The 20,868-nt window shown below is 41.6% G+C and overlaps 1 protein-coding gene across 5 annotated transcripts in view; it reads right to left on the bottom strand.

Moving 5' to 3' along the window:
• VPS8 (VPS8 subunit of CORVET complex) overlaps window positions 1–20,868 on the bottom strand; it is an 818,099-nt gene that overhangs the window by 242,676 nt on the left and 554,555 nt on the right. For all 5 annotated transcript variants that reach the window (XM_029606199.1, XM_029606197.1, XM_029606196.1 and 2 more), the window contains 2 exons: window positions 14,361–14,403; window positions 3,006–3,109 (listed from right to left, as the gene is read on the bottom strand). In XM_029606199.1, coding sequence (XP_029462059.1) covers window positions 3,006–3,109; window positions 14,361–14,403 — 147 coding nt within the window. The remainder of the gene's footprint in view (window positions 1–3,005; window positions 3,110–14,360; window positions 14,404–20,868) is intronic.

The raw sequence follows: 20,868 nt of genomic DNA, 5'->3' as shown, positions 1-20,868 counted from the left end.
CTATGATAGAGGTCTTTAAAATCATGAGAGGTCTAGAATGGGTAAATGTGAATCAGTTATTTATTCTTTCGGATAATAGAAGGACTAGGGGGCACTCCATGAAGTTAGCAGGTAGCACATTTAAAACTAATCAGAGAAAATTCTTTTTCACTCAATGGACAATTAAGCTCTGGAATTTGTTGCCAGAGGATGTTATTAGTGCAGTTAGTGTAGCTGGGTTTAAAAAAGGTATGGAAAATTTCTTGGAGAAGTCCATTAACTGCTATTAATCAATTTAACTTAGGGAATAGCCACTGTTATTACTGGCATCAGTAGCAGGGGATCTACTTAGTGTTTGGATACTTGGCAGGTACTTGTAACCTGGATTGGCCACTGTTGGAAACAGGATGCTGAGCTTGATGGAGCAAAGGTATGACAATTTCTTATGTTCTTATCGTCAAATGGGGTGAGCTTAGATCAGGGCACCTGAAGGGCTTGTCTGCAGCAACATGCTTGGCAGGAGAGTGTATCTTGTGTGGCAAGCTGGGAAATGATACTTACTTTTTTATTTGGGCCTTGCTATTCTGATAGGCTTATCTGAGCCCCAAGTCAGTGATACACTGATAAATTACATAAGGACATAAGAAATGTCATACAGTCGCAAAATAAAATTCCACTGAGCTCAGCAACCAGTCTCTGATAGTGGCCAATTCAGGTCACAAGTATCTGGTAGGATCCCAAAGAATAGATCCAATCCTTCTTGCTTATAACCAAGAATAATAAGCAGCTTTCCTAAATCTACATGATTAATAATGGTTTATGGACTTTTCTTCCAGGAACTTGTCCAAAACCTTTTTGAACCGCAGCTATGCTAACTACTTTCACCACATCCTCTACTGGGAAATTCTATAGTTTACTGTGTGCCGAGTGAAAAAACTACTTTCAATAGGCATCTTGGTCCACAGACAGTTCAATAAAACTAGAAGTCTTTAAAATCCTAAAAAATAAAAAAAATACTTTCTCCGATCTGTTTTAAATGTGCTGCCTATTAGTTTCATGGAGTGACCCTTAGTTCTAGTATTATTTGAAAAGGTAAATATCTATTTCCTTTTTACCCATGCCACTCCATTCATGATTTTGTACACCTCTGTCATATCTAATCTCAGTTATCTCTTCTCCAGCCTGAAAAGACCTAACCTGTTTAGGGTCATCTCATAGGGAAGCTGTTCCATCCCTTTTATTATTTTGGTCACCCTTCTTTATACCTTTTCTAATTCTGCATATCTTTTCTATTTATTTAAAAAATTTACAACCCGCCCTCTTCAAAAGTTTGAGGCATAAACTTATAACTCGCATAAACATATGCAACTAATAATATTCATTAAAAATAAACAAACACAAAAAAATAACTACATTACAACAGAAAATATAAATAGACTAAGAACAGAAAAAGCAATAAGGTCAGATTACTGTGGTGTATCCATCTATAAACAGAATAGCATAAATTGTGAGGTCAGATCAAGCAGCTAGATCAAATGCCTTTTTAATTAAACAGATCTTCAGGTCCTTTTTAAATACAGACAAATCAGTTGTAAGGTGCAGGTCTTCTGATAAGGAGTTCCATGCAGCAATCGAAAAAGCACATTCCTGGGTTTCTGTGCATAATTCTGGAAAACTCTTGAAAAATGTCTATCCCACAGTTTAAAAGCCTCAAAAAGTAATTTGGCAGCATGAAAAAGCGTATGTCAATACAGTGACCTCCAGATTCTCAGTGAGATAAGCAAAAAAGTATTTCCACATTTTAATATAAGGAAAGAAGAAAGCATACATTTTTGTGGCTAATAACCTCTTAAAAATATTTTGTTAGTGTACTAAATATATGTCATATTTTTACAACAGTGTTTAAATTAGAAATATGTTTTTCTAACATCCAAATAGTGTTACCTGTTCACAGCTATGTTATCTATCCTAAAATAGGGACCTCCACAGAGAAAAACAGCATTGCAGTATTATATTTGGACAGAACTGCAACACTTATTTTTTTATGTACAGTTACCATATCTACCAAGAGATACATTTGTAGAAGATTCAAGTGTTTTGCAATAGAAAGCTGGAAGGATAACTCTGCTGTGTAAGGCAACAAGCTATTAATATAACTTCTGGTTTTGAAGCAGCACAAGGATAGATTTTGCTCACATCTGCATAATATAGATATACATTAATATGTACAACTGTAATCTATGCAGGTTGTTACATACTCCTGGGGGAATTCTGTGACAAAAATATTTAAATTCTGTGCACATTTTAAAATGTGCACAAAATTGTGCAGATTTTGCCAAAACACAATATCACTACTGACTTTGGATAATAATTTAAATTACAATGCAGAAAAAGGATGCAATTCACATTCAAAATTTGAAATTTTTTTGGTAGAGAATTCCCCCCAGGAATACTGAAATCATCCTTACCATGCATTCCCCCCTACTCCCCAGTTTGTCCCCAGTACTCTATCATCCGCATCAACCTCTCCCATCTAGCTGTTCTCCCCCACCTACCTCTTTCCAATATCTCCCTGGCCCTACTACAGCCTGTCTCCCATCTTCCCCCCAACAACCTCTATTCCCTCTCTCGCTATTCCTCTCCCCTCCTCAGCAGCCTTCACATACTCACTCCCCCAACAGCTTCTACTCCTTCATTCATTCCCTCCAGCATCTCACTCCCCTATCAGACTCTCTCACTTCTCTCTGCTGGATAATCAGTGAGCAGAAAAGGATCCGGGACAAAGCAGAGAAAGTTCTCCTACTAGCTCAGTTTGGAAAGCTATTCCTTTAGCTTTGTGGTAAGTCAATGGTTTTGAAACCAAGCACTGCAAATTCAAATCAAGATATCCATAGCTAGAGACACAGGCTAGTGTGGGGAGACGCAGTGCATACAGATTTTAAACACATATAATTCAAAGTAGGAGAAGGATCAAGTGTCAAAGACATCTATGTTCTCCGTAGTAAAAATGATGCAGGATTCCCTACCTCTCGCTGCTGCTGGTTTAAATTGTGGGATGCCCTTTGGCAAAGCGCAATGGTTTCTGAAAGGGTATCTTCAACATCCTTGAATGTAGACACTTCTTTTGGCTCTTAAAAAAATAAGTGAAGCAAGCAGGGATTTAAACAGGATAATATAACCAATCCTTTATTCTGATCAAGTACACACAACAACAGTACAGCAGTTCCAAACTCACAGTACAAAGTGCTAACTACAGATATGGCAAGGAAGGCTAATTGCTTACCTGTAATTGTTATTCTCTGAAGTATAATGAGTCACACCGAGTGGCAATGTGAACTGCATCGCAAGTCAAACTGGAGGACTGGAGGAGCTTTCCTGGAAAGCTTTCCTGGAGGAGCTTTCCTGGAAAGCTCAGGAAGAGTCAAACTGGAGGACTCTTCCTGAGCTTTCCAGGAAAGCTTTTTGAGTATGAGCAGTGGTTTGTGAAGCGGTCGAGGACCTGCTTCTCTTCAGTTCTTTGTACAAGTTAGCCAAAATAACTTGAGCACATGGAGTAAGAACGCCTATAAGAGAAGAAGGGTGGGTAGTGTGATTCACTGTACTGCTATCGTCAGAGAACAATAATTGCAATGAGCAATTGCCTTTTCTCTGAAGATACGTAGGTACATTTCACACTGATGGGCCTACCCATATTAGGTTTGTCAGTGAAGAAAAAAGGGAACCCAATGGGTACAATTAATAAAAATTGTTAAGCATGCCTATTGTTTTTTTTTTTTTTTAATTTTCTATTTATGCAATTTTACATCTTTAAACAAGATACATTTCTTGATTGGAAATACAAGAAAACAAATAGGTAATAAATTCACAAAAGAAAAGTCATTAAAGAATTAAACATTATTGTTTCTTTAACTTAAGTCCTCAAATCGAGAGGGCTAGATTTACACAACCTTAAGAAATATTTGTGAAATACTTGAAGAAATTAAAGCCGATCAGTATAGGATTCTAAACCAATTTCTTTTCAAAGGGAACCGGGAACATTGTCACAGGGTTCTATGGAGCCCACAGGAGTTTTCCCTGCTAAAAACTGAGACAGCTGAGGGGGGTCATAAAATACATATGAATTACCATTATGCTTTACTAAGCATTTGCAAGGAAACTTAAGGAAAAAAACTCCCCCAATCTGAATCACCTGTGGCCTCATTAGGAGAAAAGCCTTTCTCCTCTTTTGGGTTTCTCGGGCAACATCCGGGAAAACTCTTACATTACATCCTAGAAACTGATCATTTCTATGTCTAATACAACATTTCAATAACCAATCTCTGTCTGGTTCCAATACCAAGTTCACTATTAAAGTAGCCGGTGTAGCAAGTTCAGTGTCCGAAGTCTCTAAGAAGGTGGAAATATTCAAGGGCTGGTCAGCAGTAGATACTAAAGGTGTTAATCCTCCATTCTGTTCTGTTGATCTTTTTGCTTTTGGAAGGTAGAAAATCTTTGAAATTGGTGGCATTTCATTTTCCCCAACCTGTAGCACTTCCTGTAGGTACCTTTTAAAGATATCTCTCGGTGGTATTAAAGATATCTGTGGAAAGTTTATAAATCTTAAATTTTTACTTCTGATTACATTTTCCATCTGTTCCAGTTTCATTGATAAATTCTTCCTTTCTTTTATCATTGCAGTTTGGGTTGACTCTATATTTTTGATTTTATCTCGATTAGTCATAATCTGCTGTTCCATATCCACTTGTGCATTGCTCACAATTTTAACTTTTTCCTCCATTTCTTTTCCTGTGTCATTTAAGATTTTAATTTGTGACAAAATAGAAACTTTCAGGTCCACTAAAGTCTCCCAGATAGTTTCTAGCGTGAATGTAGCTGGTCTTACCACAGCAACTGTAGGTCTTTCAGGGATACCTCCTTCAGCTCCAGCAGTCTCCCTCAGCAATGTCCCGCTCACTTCCCCGATCTGCCCCGATGTTAACATTGGGCTCATGGTCGCGGGTTCTCCTTTGTCAGACCCTATGGAGCTCTGACGATGGACTCTCTGGTCCAACGGCATTGCTCCCGACTCCGGAGTACTCCATGCTGCGGCCGGATTCTCGGGGGGGGGGGGGGGTTCCCTGTGCAGGGCTTAATGGTGATATTGAGCCAGGGAGAGAGGGTAGCTCATCTTCCCCTCCCCCTCTCTCCAGCGGCTGAGCTTCTGCTGTTTGGTTTATCCTCACGACGTGCGCATCCATCGGACCAGGGAGCGAGACGTTCAAGGGGGCTATAGGGTATGGCTCACCTCTCGGCTTACGTTTTCATCCCATTTTCAAGAAAATTGCAGCAAGAGAAAAATTTTTATCTCTGTTCGAGGAGCGCTGAACGCCGTGCACTGCTACCGGTCGGCCATCTTGGATCCGCCCCCCAGCATGCCTATTGTTAACAATGAAACATATATTCTTCTATACGAAGAATACGTTTTATTTTCCAAATAAACAAAATTATTTTCCAAATAAACAAAATTATTACAACTTAAAAAAAAAAAAAAGGGAGCAATGAATTAACAATGACAATGGGTGAAAACCTAAACAAAACATGTTTTTGGTAGAGAAACCTGCATTTTGGCTTTTATTCTTATTTTATTATTTCTTTCAGACATAGAACAGGAAACTAACCCTGGAAATCAACAGATATAGGTCCTAGGAGGGTGACAGTTGATCTCAAAGCCACAAAAAGGCTCTGTAGGACAGCCAGGTCAAAACCTAGAAACTCAAAAGGAGGCCATTTCAAGGCAATAGTGACTGGTGAATGTGTGCAGTTCATTTTTATGGAAGCAGATCTTAGATTAGCAAACAATAATGCCATGGTCCTGAGAACATGGATCTCAACATGCTCTTCTACAGTCAGATCTGCCAGGGCAGGGTTTCAAATTACAATCATAAGAACATAACAGAAGAATACAAGAAGTGCCATACTGGGCCAGATCGAGGTCCATCTAGCCCAGCATCCTGTCTCTGACAGTCACAAGTACCTGGCAGATCCCCAATAGTTGATCTATTTCTTGTATTTCACTCCCAGGAATAAGCCTGGCGTTCCCAAGTTTTTGTGGCTGTTTATGGACTCCCCTTCAGGAAATTGTCCAATCCTCTTGAATCCCACTATAATAGTCTTCTTGACCACATCCTATGGGAACAGATTCCACAGCTTGACTGTGTGTTGAGTGAAAAAAACATTTCCTACAATTTGTTTTAAATCTGCCAATTGCTAGTTTCATGGAGTCTCCCCCAGTCTTAGTGTTGTTTGAAGGAGTAAATAACTGTTCCCTATTTACCTGTTCCACCCCACTCATGATTCAATAAGTCTCAGTCATATCCCCTCTTAGGCATCTCCTTTCCAAGCTAAAAAGCCCTAATATATTTATCCTAACTGTATAAGGGAGCTTTTCCTTCCCTTTATCATCTTTGTTGCCCCTCTATGTATCTTTTCTATCTCTGCTATGTCTTTTTTGAGATGCAGTGACCAGAAGTGCAGACAATACTCAAGGTGCAGTCGCACCATGGATCTATATAAAGGCATTATGACATTCCCAGTTTTATTTATTTATTTTTTATTTAAACAACTGGTACACATTAAGAAGAAAACATATATAGAAAATAATATGCAAGAAAATGAGAAAGTGCCATACTATGTCAGACCAAGGGTCCATCAAGCCCAGCATCCTGATTCCAACAGTGGCCAATCCAGGCTACAAGTACCTGGCAATTACCCAAACACTAAGATCATCCCATGCTACTGATGCCAGTAATAGCAGTGGCAATTCTCTAAGTCAAATTGATTAATAGCAGGTAATGGACTTCTCCTCCAAGAACTTATCCAAACCTTTTTTGAACCCAGCTACACTAACTGCACTAACCACATCCTCTGGCAACAAATTCCAGAGCTTTATTGTGCGTTGAGTGAAAAAGAATTTTCTCCGATTAGTCTTAAATGTGCTACTTGCTAATTTCATGGAGTGCCCCCTAGTCTTTCTATTATCCGAAAGAATAAATAACTGATTCACATCGCAAAGAGTAGATAACCAAATCTGAAACTGAATGAATTAGTAGTCCATAAGTGTCATGCACAAGGTCATAAAAATTACAAAAAGTGAGTCACAGAGTGAATAGCAAAGGAGGTCATCCAGATTTATCCCAGTAACTCCAAAACTTACCCTATACCTTATCATAGTTATCTATTTTCCCCCTTAGTGAATAAGGAATTTAAAACCAGAGACAAGTAGAGTAGTTCAGATTCAGTGTAATTAAGTTTACACCCAGACATATATTTCTCCAACAAACGTATTAGTCAAGGAGCAGAGCTAGCAAAAAAAAAAAAAAAAATGCAGCACATCATCAGTGTAAAAAGAAATCTTATGTTCCACTCCATCAACCCGAATCCCACATCTCTCATAACAATCCTGAACAGCCTTTGCAAGAGGATCTATGGCTCTAGCAAAAAGGCATCCCTCGTCCCATAGATACCATGAGAGTATCCATCAAACACCATTCACCAATAAATATGCCCTAGGAGACAAGTACATTGCCTGTATCCACCGATTACATTTTTGCGGAAACCCAAACTCTGTTAAAACCCCAAACAAATAAGGCCACTGAATGCAATCCAACATCTAAATGGCATCTAAAGCCAGCACTGTCCCAGGCATTTTGCATGTTTACAATGTGTATAATGTTAAACAGCCTCCTAGTATTATAAACTGACCATTTACCCTTAATAAAACCAGTCCGGTCTGGGTGAATAATAAGAGGCATTACATATTCAAAATGCAATTGCAATACTTTAGCCAAAATCTTGATATTGTAATTGATCGAAGAAATAGGCCTGTAAGATTGAGGAGTATTGTGGTCCGCCACATCAGTGGGAATGTCCAGCAAGTAACTGAATGGGTATGAAAAAGGCACTCCATTTCTTTAAAAAAAAAAATCTCTATGAAATCCATTTTAATTTCAAAGCCTGTTATTGGGGCCTTAGGGCTCTCTACCATTTCAACTGTAAGCTTAGGAAGTTCTGTTGAGTGTAAAAAGGCCATTAAGGAAGCCTAATGATAATTTAACACTACTGTAAACTACTTTAAATTTATTGTATCTGCTTTGAGGCCATTCATAGTAAAAAGCAGAATATTAAATGCCAATAAATAAATAAAAATAATCAAAGTTTTGAGAACCACTATGCAGTGACTCAAAATAACAGATTAACAATGCACCCATTTGTTTAGCATCAGAGAATAAACTACCAACAAACGAGCAAAGTTTGTGAATAAGTGCGAGATTGTCTCTTTTTCACAGTCATAGCCGATAAAGCAACCATCTTACCATGTTCATAGTGCTGCTGCTTAGCAAACTGCAATACCAACTCCACTTTATGACTCTGAAGAGCTTTTAGGTGATCCTTTATGACTGACAATTTCTTACATAACCTGGCTGAATAAGTGTGCTTGTGTTCTTTTTTCAGCTGTACAATCTCACTCTCTAGTTGAACCTGCTCCTTCTTAGCATTTTTTTAAGGTGGTTTGCACAATTAATTATTTTTCCCTGCAACACAGCATTAAGAGTATGCCACTGCAAGGATAGGTCATAGTCCTCCAGGCTATGATGATGGTTAAAATCAGCAATCCCAGCTTGTATTAAATCAAGAAAAGCCTGCTTCCCTAAAAAGCACAAGTTCAGCTTCCATATCCGAGAAGGGCAAGAACATTTTCTACACATCAATTAAACCATACATTTGATTCAAGGTTGTCAGAGATTCACTTACTCTACAAGATGCTAATGGGCCAGAAAAGTCCAACTGTGGGTCTAAACAAGTGTTCCAGTCCCCTCCCAGTACAAACGGCAGAGCAGAATATTCACCCAATTGGATTGCAAGGTCAGAATAGAAAGCAGTGAAATCATAGTTGCAACCATACACATTAACCAGCACAAATGCCTGAGAATAAAGACTGCAATGCAGAATAACTCGCTTCCGAATCCACCTGAACACCCAATAATTGTTTGGAAGAAGTTTATGCCCTAATATATATACCCCCCTTGCTGGGTGAAGTATATTTGATGCAGCCCAAAACCCATAGATAGAGAAGGGTATTAGGTACCCTAGGAAAACCTTACAGCTTTGCACACGTCACCCTCCCCATGGTCCTGCGGGCCTCCTGTCCTGTTGTCTTTGGGCCGTGGTGGGATGAGCTCCACCACGGCCCCCTGGGCCTTCTGCTGTCTTCGGGCCGTGGTGGGCTGAGATTTATTTATTTTATTTATTTAAGATCTTATATTCCGCAACCTCCAGACAACTGTTCGGTGCAGATTACAAAAAACAGACATAAAATATTAAAATAGTATTAGAAAATACAAAAGTTTACATTTAAGACATTACAAACCTATAGATACATTAGTACTTAATATGCCAGCTCATCCAAATGCTTCATGAAAGTACTCTGCCTTTAAAGCTTTCCTGAGCATTTTAAAATCCTGTTGCTAAGTGTAACAGGCAATTTGTTCCATTCGTGTGCTGCCACGGAGGAGAAAGCCCGCCCTCTGGTACAGACCCATCTGAATTTTTTGACCAGCGGGACAACTAAAAGCAGGGATTCCTGTGATCTTAAAGCATGACCAGGAATGTACCACTCAAGATAGCTTCTCAAAACACATGGAGATACCTTTCTCAAAAGTTTAAAAACAATGGTAACCAACCTGAATCTACCTCTTCATTTAATAGGGAGCCAGTGTAGATCTCTCAAAACAGGGGTTATGTGTTCTCTCCTTGAGGTCCCAGAAATAACTCTAGCGGACACAGTCTGCACTAACTGTAAAGCATGCATCAGCCTGTCAGGAAGCCTGATATACAGAGAAGCACACTAATCCAGGTGACTAAGGTCTAGGGTCTGAGCGATTATTCAAAAGCACATTGGGGGTCACAACATTTTTAATGGTCGAATTAATTTAAGCTTATAAAAACCAGTTTTGTTAACATGACAAATTTGCTGTTTCATAGATAATTGGGAGTCTAAGAAAACTCCCAAATTCAATCTCTGATTGGATTGGGACTAAGGTTCTTTATAACCAAACTTCCTTAAACTTCACTAAATCATAAGAACATAAGAAATTGTCATGCTGGGTCAGACCAAGGGTCCATCAAGCCCAGCATCCTGTTTCCAAAAGAGGTCAAAAACAGGCCACAAGAACCTGGCAATTACCCAAACACTATGAAGATCCCATGCTATTGATGCAATTAATAGCAGTGGCTATTCCCTAAGTAAACTTTATTTATTTATTTATTTAATGTTTTTTGTTATACCGAGTTTCATGACAGGCATCACATCAACCCGGTTTACAATTAACAAAGTGTGAAAGCATAACGTAGCGTAATAAACAATATTCTCAATAAGAACCTTGAACTTTTAAATACAGGGAATCAGAAAAAGGTTGTGAGAAAGTTACAATAAAACAGGGAACAATTAACTTGGAACTGGAAGAGGGGAGAGAAAGAACAGAGCAATATTTACATTTCAGCCAATTAATGTAATAGAGTAGCAAGATGAGTAAATAAGACTATGCGAATAAATGTGGCGGTACATTACTATGAAACGGAACATACTTGATTAATAGTCTTAATGGACTTCTCCTCCAAGAACTTATCCAAACCATTTTTGAACCCAGCTACACTAACTGCTATAACCACATCCTCTGGCAACAAATTCCAGAGCTTTAATGAGAAAGAATTTTCTCCGATTAGTCTTAAATGTGCTACTTGCTAACTTCATGGAATGCCCCCTAGTCCTTCTATTATTCGAAAGTGTAAATAACCGATTCACATCTACTCGTTCAAGACCTCTCATGATCTTAAAGACCTCTATCATATCCCCCCTCAGTCGTCTCTTCTCCAAGCTGAACATCCCTAACCTCTTCAGCCTTTCCTCATAGGGGAGCTGTTCCATCCCCTTTATCATTTTGGTTGCCCTTCTCTGTACCTTCTTCATCGCAACTATATCTTTTTTGAGATGCGGCGACCAGAATTGTACACAGTATTCAAGGTGCGGTCTCACCATGGAGTGAACCAGAGGCATTATGACATTTTCCGTTTTATTAAACCATTCCTTTCCTAATAATTCTTAACATTCTGTTTGCTTTTTTGACTGCTGCAGCACACTGAGCTGACGATTTTAAAGTATTATCAACTATGATGCCTAGATCTTTTTCCTGGGTGGTAGCTCCTAATATGGAACCTAATATCGTGCAACTACAGCAAGGGTTATTTTTCCCTATATGCAACACCTTGCACTTGTCCACATTAAATTTCATCTGCCATTTGGATGCCCAATCTTCCAGCCTTGCAAGGTCCTCCTGTAATGTATCACAATCCACTTGTGATTTAAGTACCCAAAGAATGTGTCATCTTCTTATTGAGTAATAAACAATGGTCAGTTAGCCATTTCTGTAGTTGTCTAATAACTTCCTGCAACCTGACCAGGTGGATCACTGTTAGGAATACATGGCAAGAAAAACTGAATCCATTAGGAAAGAGGTGTGTTCAAAAGAATGAAAAATATCTACAGACAGGAGTTGTCTTGAAAAATCAAGAGAGTTTATTGAGCCAATTCAATTATCAGGCAGGCTGGTCTTGCACTGGTTAAGGCAATGTAAGCGATTCATAATCACAGCACTGTAAATCCTAGTGGATTTATTTCTTAGGGTGCTCCTGCCCTCCACTTGCCTGTTGGTTCAAGAAAAATTGAATGTTATCTTCGGGCGGAAGTTATGCGTGGGCGCACGCACATAAACAGAAGATGGGCCTCTCCTTCTTCGGCTGCTGGCAGGTTGAGCGCCGGCAGCTTGCAGCCTCTCTCCTTCTTCGGCTGCCATTGGGTTATGCTCCACCAGTGGCCACGCATTCTCTCCCACTGCCATTGGCCCCCCGCCCCGGATGTGCCACATCATGCAAATGCATAGTATGCATATCCGGTAGTGCCAGGCCTGTATTCCTAGTTAATTTTAGAACAACTGCAATTTTTGTTTCTAGAATAGAAGATCTTCCTCCTGAAAATAAATCTGAATTTTGCCAAAGTAGAAGGTCCTACTAATTTACAAACTGTGAATGATAATATATCCAATCATATCTACATCATTAGTAGAAGACAAACTTTATGGGATTCTTTCATTCAGTACTTCTACACAAGTGGATACAATGTCTAAGCCAGTGCTACTTCTAATGTTTCCTCACTGATACTCCCATGTTTAAAATTAATAACTGTTACAGTAACAATATTAAGAATACAATTAATAAATACTATAAAGAATATCCTCAAAATCAATAAAACAATGGCAACTACAATACACAATTACTCTAAGTAGTGCCCCCAGACTCCTGCAAGTCTGCAGCTGCAAAACAAACTGCATTATTAGTCTATTGCCACATAATTTACATTCTGCCACACAATCAACAAACTAACTGGTCGATACAGTAAGGAGCGGTAGGAAGAGCTGCATTAGTGCCGGGCGCATCTGCGGTTGCCGCACGCACAGTAAATAGCTTGCAAATGCAAGCTGCGTCTAAGAAGCGTCCGTGAAGCGTTAGGCCCGCGCAACCCATTTTACTGTATAGAGCGCCTATACAGTATCCTGGGTGCGCTGGCCTAACGCTTCACGGACACGCTGGTATCTGTCATTTCAAATGTCACAGGGGCTGCTTTCGCCCGTGCGATGCGTCCATCTTCGCGGGCAGCTGGAGGCAGGGGAGCCGCGGTCCCTCGTCGCCGATGTCCGTCTCCGGAGGGTGGCTGCAATAAAAGTAAGTCACTTCGTTGCTTTTCACTGCCAGTCCTCTCTCCCCTCCTCCCGAAGCAAGGCTGCTTTTCGCGCCTTGCTTCGGGAGGAGGGGAGAGAGGACTGGCAATCCCGAGCATAGGATTGCCCGTCCTCTCTCCCCTCTCTCTCTTGCAACTTTTCTTTTTTTTTTTTTTTTGCTTTTTCCCGCTTTCGTTGCTTCGGGAGGAGGGGAGAGAGGACTGGGGCTGCCCCGGAGACCAGCACCCATGTACGCGGCCAGGGCAGGTGAGCAGGGGCTGGGGGAAAGTTTGCCGCCTACCCTTACCCCTGCCTCTAACGCAGGGGTAAGGGTAGGCGGTAAGTTAGCAGGTTAAACGTGTGGCAAAACGGCAGGGTAAAAAAGCGATAGTTGGGGAGCGCGTTACTGTATGGGAAGGAATAGCTAATTCGATCGTTTACATGTAATATACATACGGGCGGAAGGGGTTACCCAGTGATTTAAGGACTCGGTAAGAGTAGGTTAAAGGGGATTGTGTATCGCAGGAAGGGCTAACGCTGCCGAAAAGTGGGTAGAAAGTGGGTTAGGAGCAGGGTAACCGCGGCCACACTTTACTGTATTGACCTATAAGTTCTCCCATGCTAATTCAGTGTTCTGTTTTATCATCCTGCAATTAATCCCTGCTTCATGCTTAGGCCCCTCCCTTCTGAGACACCTTGCAGGGAACAAGAGGGGAGAGGGTAGGCTGCAGCTAAAGCTGATAAGAATCAAACCATTCTGCTCTCTAATCTAGTCCCATCCAAAGGGTGAGGGTGATAATTTTGATATAATTCCCAGAGAGATATCCCTTAAAAAGAATTTCATCTTTAGAGAAAAGTTCTTTCATTTGCATATATGGCCAACCACACATCAGTTGATAAAACCTTGACATATTTTGGAAGCCTGCAGCTGTTTCTGTCACAGCTGGTGCAGTTTCAGTATACATGAACTCATATACTCAGAAAGATAACAAGGACTTTTTCAAATAAATATATAAAAAGATGGTTGTACTATATTTTAATTCAAAACAAAAGTGACATTTTACAGTTAAAATATTTGTATATTTTTAATTGATAAATGGTTAATTTTTATACATGGCAATTTTTGTATTTTATATAGCAAAGTATCCAACTCTACCCCTCAAGAGCTACTAACAGGCCAGGATTACAGGATATCCACAATGAATATGCATGAGATAAATTTGCATGTAATGCCTCCATTGTATACAAATGTATCTCATGCATATTCACTGTGGATATCCTGAAAACCTGGCCTGTTTGTGGCTCTCAACGATTGAGTTGGACACGCATGATATAAAAGTGGATTTAAAAACAATGTGAAATATTAAAATAAAATTGACTTTTTAGCAGAATGAAAGACATGAAATTGCAAAATTTTGGAAATCTGCTATATAATTGGCACAGAATCTGGAAAACAATTGCTACAGGAAACCGGGGACTGTGCCTATAAGTTATAACATGAAATAAGAATAATTTACTTACAACACAGTCAAACAGCATCATATATTTACATAAAAAAGCTTCTAAACTTACTTTCATTCTCTTGTGTAAGCAGCAAAAGCTTGCTTTGTAGTCTCTAAAAATAATACAAATTAAAATTAAACCAATGAATGTCACAATCTGTAGACTCAATAAAGAGCTGTACTCATTAAGACCTGCTGCATTTTGGGTGTTCATTGCAAAATAGTCTACTTGATGTGGTGTAATATGTCACTGTTCATTATCCTTAATCCATTTTTGCCTTTAAATAATAGCACTGATGAAGTAATTGGCTAGCAGTGCCATTTTGTACTAGATTTGGTTTTGGAGCTTTGGCATAGAGGACTGAGGTTGTTTGTATCTCATAGGTACTCGTATCTTTGCCTGGGTATTAATACTTTCAATCTAAAGGCTTATCTAGTATATTAATAATGCTTTAAATAACTGCATTAAGGTGAAACAGGATCTCATATTACACAAAAATGAAAGAGGCCATTATCTGAAGTCATAACAGCCTCTGAAACGGAGTATGAGGCAGGGGCAGCTCAAGGCAATCTGCTGTCTGAGGCAAGGGATGAAATGAACCTTCCCCCCCCCCCCCCCAAAGGCTCGTCAGATGAAATCAAGAGAGCTGGAGTACCCCATCATCAGCCTCCCACCCTTCCCCAGCATCTGCCCATGGGAATGTGGAAAGCTGGTGAATGGTAGGAGTCTGTATGTGGCACACTCATGACTGGTGCAAGCTTTCATCTCCCCTTCCCTTCCCACACAATTAAAAATGATGCTTTTTTTTTTTAATTTCTTATTAACTGCTTCCCCAACCTTAAATGGGAGATGTTATATAGAAAAGGGACATTCAAAGTACAATCTTATGAAGTAAAAATATCACTTCAACATATATATTACATTTTCATGCACTGCAAAAGACACTTGCATCCCATGTGGTATTAGGCTTATCATAAAGTCCACTGGGTATGGACTTGGCCCACAGAAAACCATGAATAAACTGAACTACAATTACAATAAAATAAACCTGTCACGGATGTGAGCCCTTAGGCTGTGGCATAGTTGATGCGGCCTAGCAGGCGAACCCGCTAGGCCCATGCCGACAGCTGGTAGGCTCGCTCTTACTGGGACTGGAGCAGGAGCTTCACCTATACCAGCTCCGTTGCTTGCAGGTTGAGCCTAGGGATTCCAGGGCCTGGCAGGGCTTAGGCGAAAGTCCCGTAAGAAAGGGACAGATGACATCAAGGTGCAGGCAGTGATCAGGGCTGGCAGAGAGCAGATTGCATCTGGGTCCAGGCCAAGGGTCAGAGCAGGCAGCGAGCACACGGAATCTGGGGCCAGGCCAAGGGTCAGAGCAGGCAGCGAGCACACGGTATCTGGGTCCAGGCCAAGGGTCAGGGCAGGCAGTGATCAGGAGTGAATTCAGAATCCAAGCAGAGGTCAGTACCACAGAATCAGGCCAGGACAGATAAGACAAGGCGCGACGGAACAAAGAGGAACAAGCAGAGCCAGTGGAAGCACTAGGCGAATTAGGCCTGGGCCTAGGGCGCCAAGCCGCTGATGGCAGACATGAAGGCTCATGCAGCCACAGGTGGACTTCATCCCACTGGCGGCTGAGCAGCGAACTACTGCTGTGCTGTGTGCCGGATACACACAGCGAGAAGATCGGCAGGGCCGTGGTGGAGCTCATGTCACCATGGCAGAAGAAAAAGGTCACGTCCAAACCTGCAGGTGCTCCTCCTCCTTCCTGCCGGAGCTGCAAGGGCAGGAAGGAGGAGGAGCATCAGCCACATGCAGAAGAGGAGCAGCGCCTACGGGCCGCCGTGAATCCCAAGTCGCAGCGGCCTGAGATGAGGAAGCGGCCCAGTAGCAGGGCCGCCGCCGTGGATCCCACATTGCGGGCGGCCCGAGAAGATCAGGACCACTGCAGAGCCCATCCTGCGGTGACCCGTGAATAGGAGGCCCAGAGATGAGAGAGAGGCAGAGGGCCTGTAGAGTGTGTATGTCTGCGTGTATGAGATGAGCTGAGAGATTGTGTGTGGGAGTGAGGACCTGAATGTTTGCAGAGACAGCATGTGAGAGCCTCTGTGTGGTGAGAGAGACAGCATGTATTAGTGAGAGCCTGTGCTTGAGCAAGACAGCATGTGGGAGTGAGAAAGAGCCTGTGTGTGTGAGAGTCAGACAGCATGTGCCAGTGAGAGACTGTGTGTATGAATGATTGTATGAGAGAGAGCATGTGAGAGTGAGAGCCTGTGTGCGTGTGTGAGTGAGAGAGAAAGCATGTGAGAATGAGAACCTGACTGTGTGTTTGAGGGAAGAAGACAGATGGAGAGAAAAGAAATAGAAAAAAAGACAATATAAAAGGAATTGGCAAAAAAATAAGAAAGGGAAGGTGGAAAAAAAAAGCCTGTGACCAACCGATTAGAAAACTAAGATCAGACAGCAAATGTAAAAAAAAAAAAAATTACTTTTTACTGATTGGCACATGTAATCTTTGAGAATGTGCAAGAGTAGCACTTTCTCTATTCGGATCCCACAATGTACGAGATCAGCATAAAGGAACTGGAAACCTACGGGGCCTGCACAGAGGAGGCAGCAGAATGGGCTTCAGTGCCAGTAGCAGCATTCAGCACCTCCCCAATAGCCACGCGGCAGCTGTGACAGTGGCAGCAAAGGAATGAGAGAGGGTCTGATGTTGCTGGCAAAAGAAAGAGAGGGGGGGTCTGCCTTTAGTGTGTTCATGTGTATGAATGGAAGTCTGCCTGGGGGTGTATGTGTTTGAATGCATGGTTGCCTGCCTGAGGGTGTGTCTGTGTATGAGAATGTATGGGTGTCTTCCTGGGGTTTGTATGTGTGAGAATAGGTGCCTGTCTGTGTGTGGTGTATATGTGTGTGAGAATGAATTGGTGCCTGCCTGGGGGTCTGTGTGTGTGAGAATGATTGGGAGCTTGCCTGGGTGTGTGTATTTGTGTGAGAATGATTGGGAGCTTGCCTGGGTGTGTGTGTTTGTGTGTATGTGAGGGAGCCAGTGAGAGTGAGAACATGAGTGTGTATGAGAAAATCCAGGGAAGTAAGAGTGTGTGGAGGGGAGAGGGTGTCTTACAGCCTGAGAGTGTGTCAGTGTCTGTGAGACCAAGCGGTTATGGTGGTATAAGAGCATGAATGTGTATGTATGTGACAGTGTATGTATGAGAGAGAATGGGCATGTGAGTATGTGTGAGGGAGAGGATAACCTCCTAATCCTTGACAATATCATGGTGACTGGAAATCAAGAGCTCCCAGGTATGGACAGCAGGGGCTTTTTAAAATCCTTATTAGTTTTAACTATTGGGTGTTATTTGATATATGTGCTGTTTTGAAATATTTTATTGGTGTTTGGGAAATTGTAAAAAAAGTATATGATTTTAATTTTAATTGAAACCCTACTGTCCACCAAGCCCCCCCCCCCTAGTAACACCCACTGCACCACTATAATATACAGGAAAACCTGCCCCAGCGACGAACTAGCAGACGCCCTATCGTCCTCCCTACCGAGGCTGATCTGTTCAGACCCTGACTCAGCAATAACATCCTGGAACAGCCTCACTGAAGACATTGCCAATAAGCTCTGCCCCCTCTCCAAACATGTCATTGATGCCTCCTCGAAACCCACAAAGCCATGGTACTCTTCAGAGCTAAAAACCCTAAAAAACAACCTTAGACAAAAAGAAAGAAAATGGCGCAAGGATCCAACTCCACAACACGCCGCCAGCTTCAAAACAGCTCTACACAACTACAGACTTTCCACCCTCAAACATAAGCAAGATTTTTACGCAACTAGAATCCATGACCACAGATTCAATCCCAAAGTGCTCTTCTCCTACGTCACAAGTCTCACCACCTCTCCCCCCCCCCCTCCATTCCAGACAACGAAGCAGCATCCAAATACGAAGAACTTGCCAACTACTTTCAAAATAAAATCTCTAACATCCTTGCTAGATTTCCCCCCTCCAATAGATGCCACCCCCCCAACACACCTATCCCCCCCCTCACCCTCCCAACCCACAATGGCCTCACCCTCCCAACCCACAATGGCCACACTCGACTTCACCTCCTCTAAAGAGATCGTCAATATCCTTCAAAAACCCAAGCCTGCCTCACATCCCAATGATACCATCCCAACAAAAGCCCTATTAGCCATACCCAACACCATAGCCAGAGCCCTAGCAGATGTCATCAACTGCTCCTTAGCGCAAGAGACGGTCCCTGACTCACTCAAGCATGCAGTAGTCAAACCCCTTCTGAAGAAACCCACCTTAGACCCTAAAGACCCATCCAACTTCCGCCCTATATCCAACCTCCCTCTCATCTCCAAGCTGATGGAAAAGGTTGTCAACTCTCAACTTATGGACCACCTAGAAAATCATGCTATCCTCCACGTTTCCCAATTTGGTTTCTGGAAACACTTTAACACCGAATCTCTACTCCTCTCCCTATCCGATCATCTCCTCAGAGGCCTAGGCCAAGGTCGCAGCTTCCTCCTTGCCCTCCTCGATATCTCGGCTGCCTTTGACACCATTAGCCACTTTCACCTCCTAACACGTCTAGAAAGCATTGGCATTTCTGGACTAGCCCTCGCCTGGTTCAAATCATCTCTCTCTAACAGAAAGTTCTCTGTTAAAATAGGAAACAACATTTCCACACCACACCCTCTACAACAAGGAGTACCGCAAGGCTCATCACTCTCCTCTACCCTCTTTAACATTTACCTCACCCCACTCTGCCATCTCCTATCTGAACTTAAGCTCAAATTCTACCTCTACGCAGATGATGTTCAGATCATCATCCCCATCCATACCTCCATCTCTGATGCCCTTGATCACTGGCAAAATTGTCTTACAGCCATTAACTCACTGCTCACTGACCTACACCTTGCCCTTAATACTAATAAAACTGAGCTCCTCCTCATCTCCTCGCAAACCTCCCCCACCCACCCTCAGCCCAACAACCCTAAATTTAATCTCTTCACAGCACAACCCTTTGTTAGGGACCTCGGTGTCTTCCTTGACCACCAACTAAGTATGAAACAATACATCAACTCCATTCTCAAAACAGGATTTTTCAAGCTTAACGTACTTAAAAAACTCAGACCCCTACTGCACACCCAGGATTTCCGCACAGTAATACAAGCTACCATAAAGTCCAAATTAGACTATTGCAACGCACTCCCTCCTAGGGCTACCCTTTTCCACAATAAAACCCCTACAAATTTATTTATTTATTTAATTTATTTATTAACTTTTATTTACCGACATTCGTGCAGCACATCATGCCGGTTTACAATGAACTCAGGTGGAAAATACAGTGTAACGATAAAACAATATTTATAATAATGATAGTAAAATAAATAACTGGCAATAACAATTAACAATGTGGGGATGGGGAAGAGAGGAGAACAAAGGCAGATAGAGAGATGAGAAGTAAAGGAATGAAAACTATGGGAATAGAGGGAAACTATGTACAGATGACGGAGTGCACAGGTCTCATTAACTTGAGTATAGGTATCAGTAACTTAAGTACAGGTTTCATTTACTTAAGGAGGGACTCATGAGGACTTGAAAGCCACCAGTATTACTTGGGCTAAGGTGTTTGTTTTTGTTTTTGTTGTTGTTTTTGTTGTTTTTGTTGTTGTTTTTGTTGTTGCACAAATGCTGCAAAACGCAGCTGCAAGGCTTATCACTAACACACGTAAATACGAAAACATTACCCCCATCCTCAAAGACCTCCACTGGCTCCCCATTCTATTTTGCATTCATTACAAAACCCTGACAATTATACACAAATCCATCCACGCTCACAACTCCAATTGGCTCAACATCCCCTTCAATATCCCGCAGTCCACCCGCCCCACCAGATCCACCAACACAGGCACGCTACATGTTCCCTCTCTAAAAACAGCCCACCTCTCCTCCACTCGCGAGCGTGCTCTCTCCATAGCAGGCCCCGCTCTCTGGAACTCCCTCCCTGTTCACTTGCGCCTCAAGCCATGTTTATTCAAATTTAAAAAGAAACTAAAAACTTTACTATTCAAAAAGGCCTATCCAGAATAGATTCCCTCCCACCCTATCCCTGCACCACCCCCCTGGTGATCACATCTTCCTTATATTAAGGAACTAGCTATACTGTTAATGTTATGCCTGTTACTGTTACGTTATTCTGTCTTTCCATACTGCTCCTTGTTATCCCCCTCCCAGTTCACTCTCCCTGTTAACATGTAATTTCAAGCCTTTCTTGTTCAAATGTAAACCGGTATGATGTTCCCACTAATACCGGTATATAAAAGTTCCTAAATAAATAAATAATAGAAATTCTATTTATCAGTAGTTTTAAAATATTCTTTTATTAGTATGGTTTTACTATTATAACTGATGCTTTGTTTCTTGATTTTATTGTTTTATGAGGAATGGTGGTTCTGTTTTTCCATTGTTAATACACAGAGTCTGGCTTCTTGGGGTTTCCATTTCAGTTTTTTCTAATTTGTGCTCCTTTATTTTGTATTCTGTATTTGGTGAGGGTC

This window comes from Rhinatrema bivittatum, chromosome 6 (assembly GCF_901001135.1).
Source record: "Rhinatrema bivittatum chromosome 6, aRhiBiv1.1, whole genome shotgun sequence".
Taxonomy (NCBI): domain Eukaryota; kingdom Metazoa; phylum Chordata; class Amphibia; order Gymnophiona; family Rhinatrematidae; genus Rhinatrema; species Rhinatrema bivittatum.
Note: the sequence above shows the minus strand (reverse complement) of the source record. Positions and strands in the feature narration are given on the sequence as shown.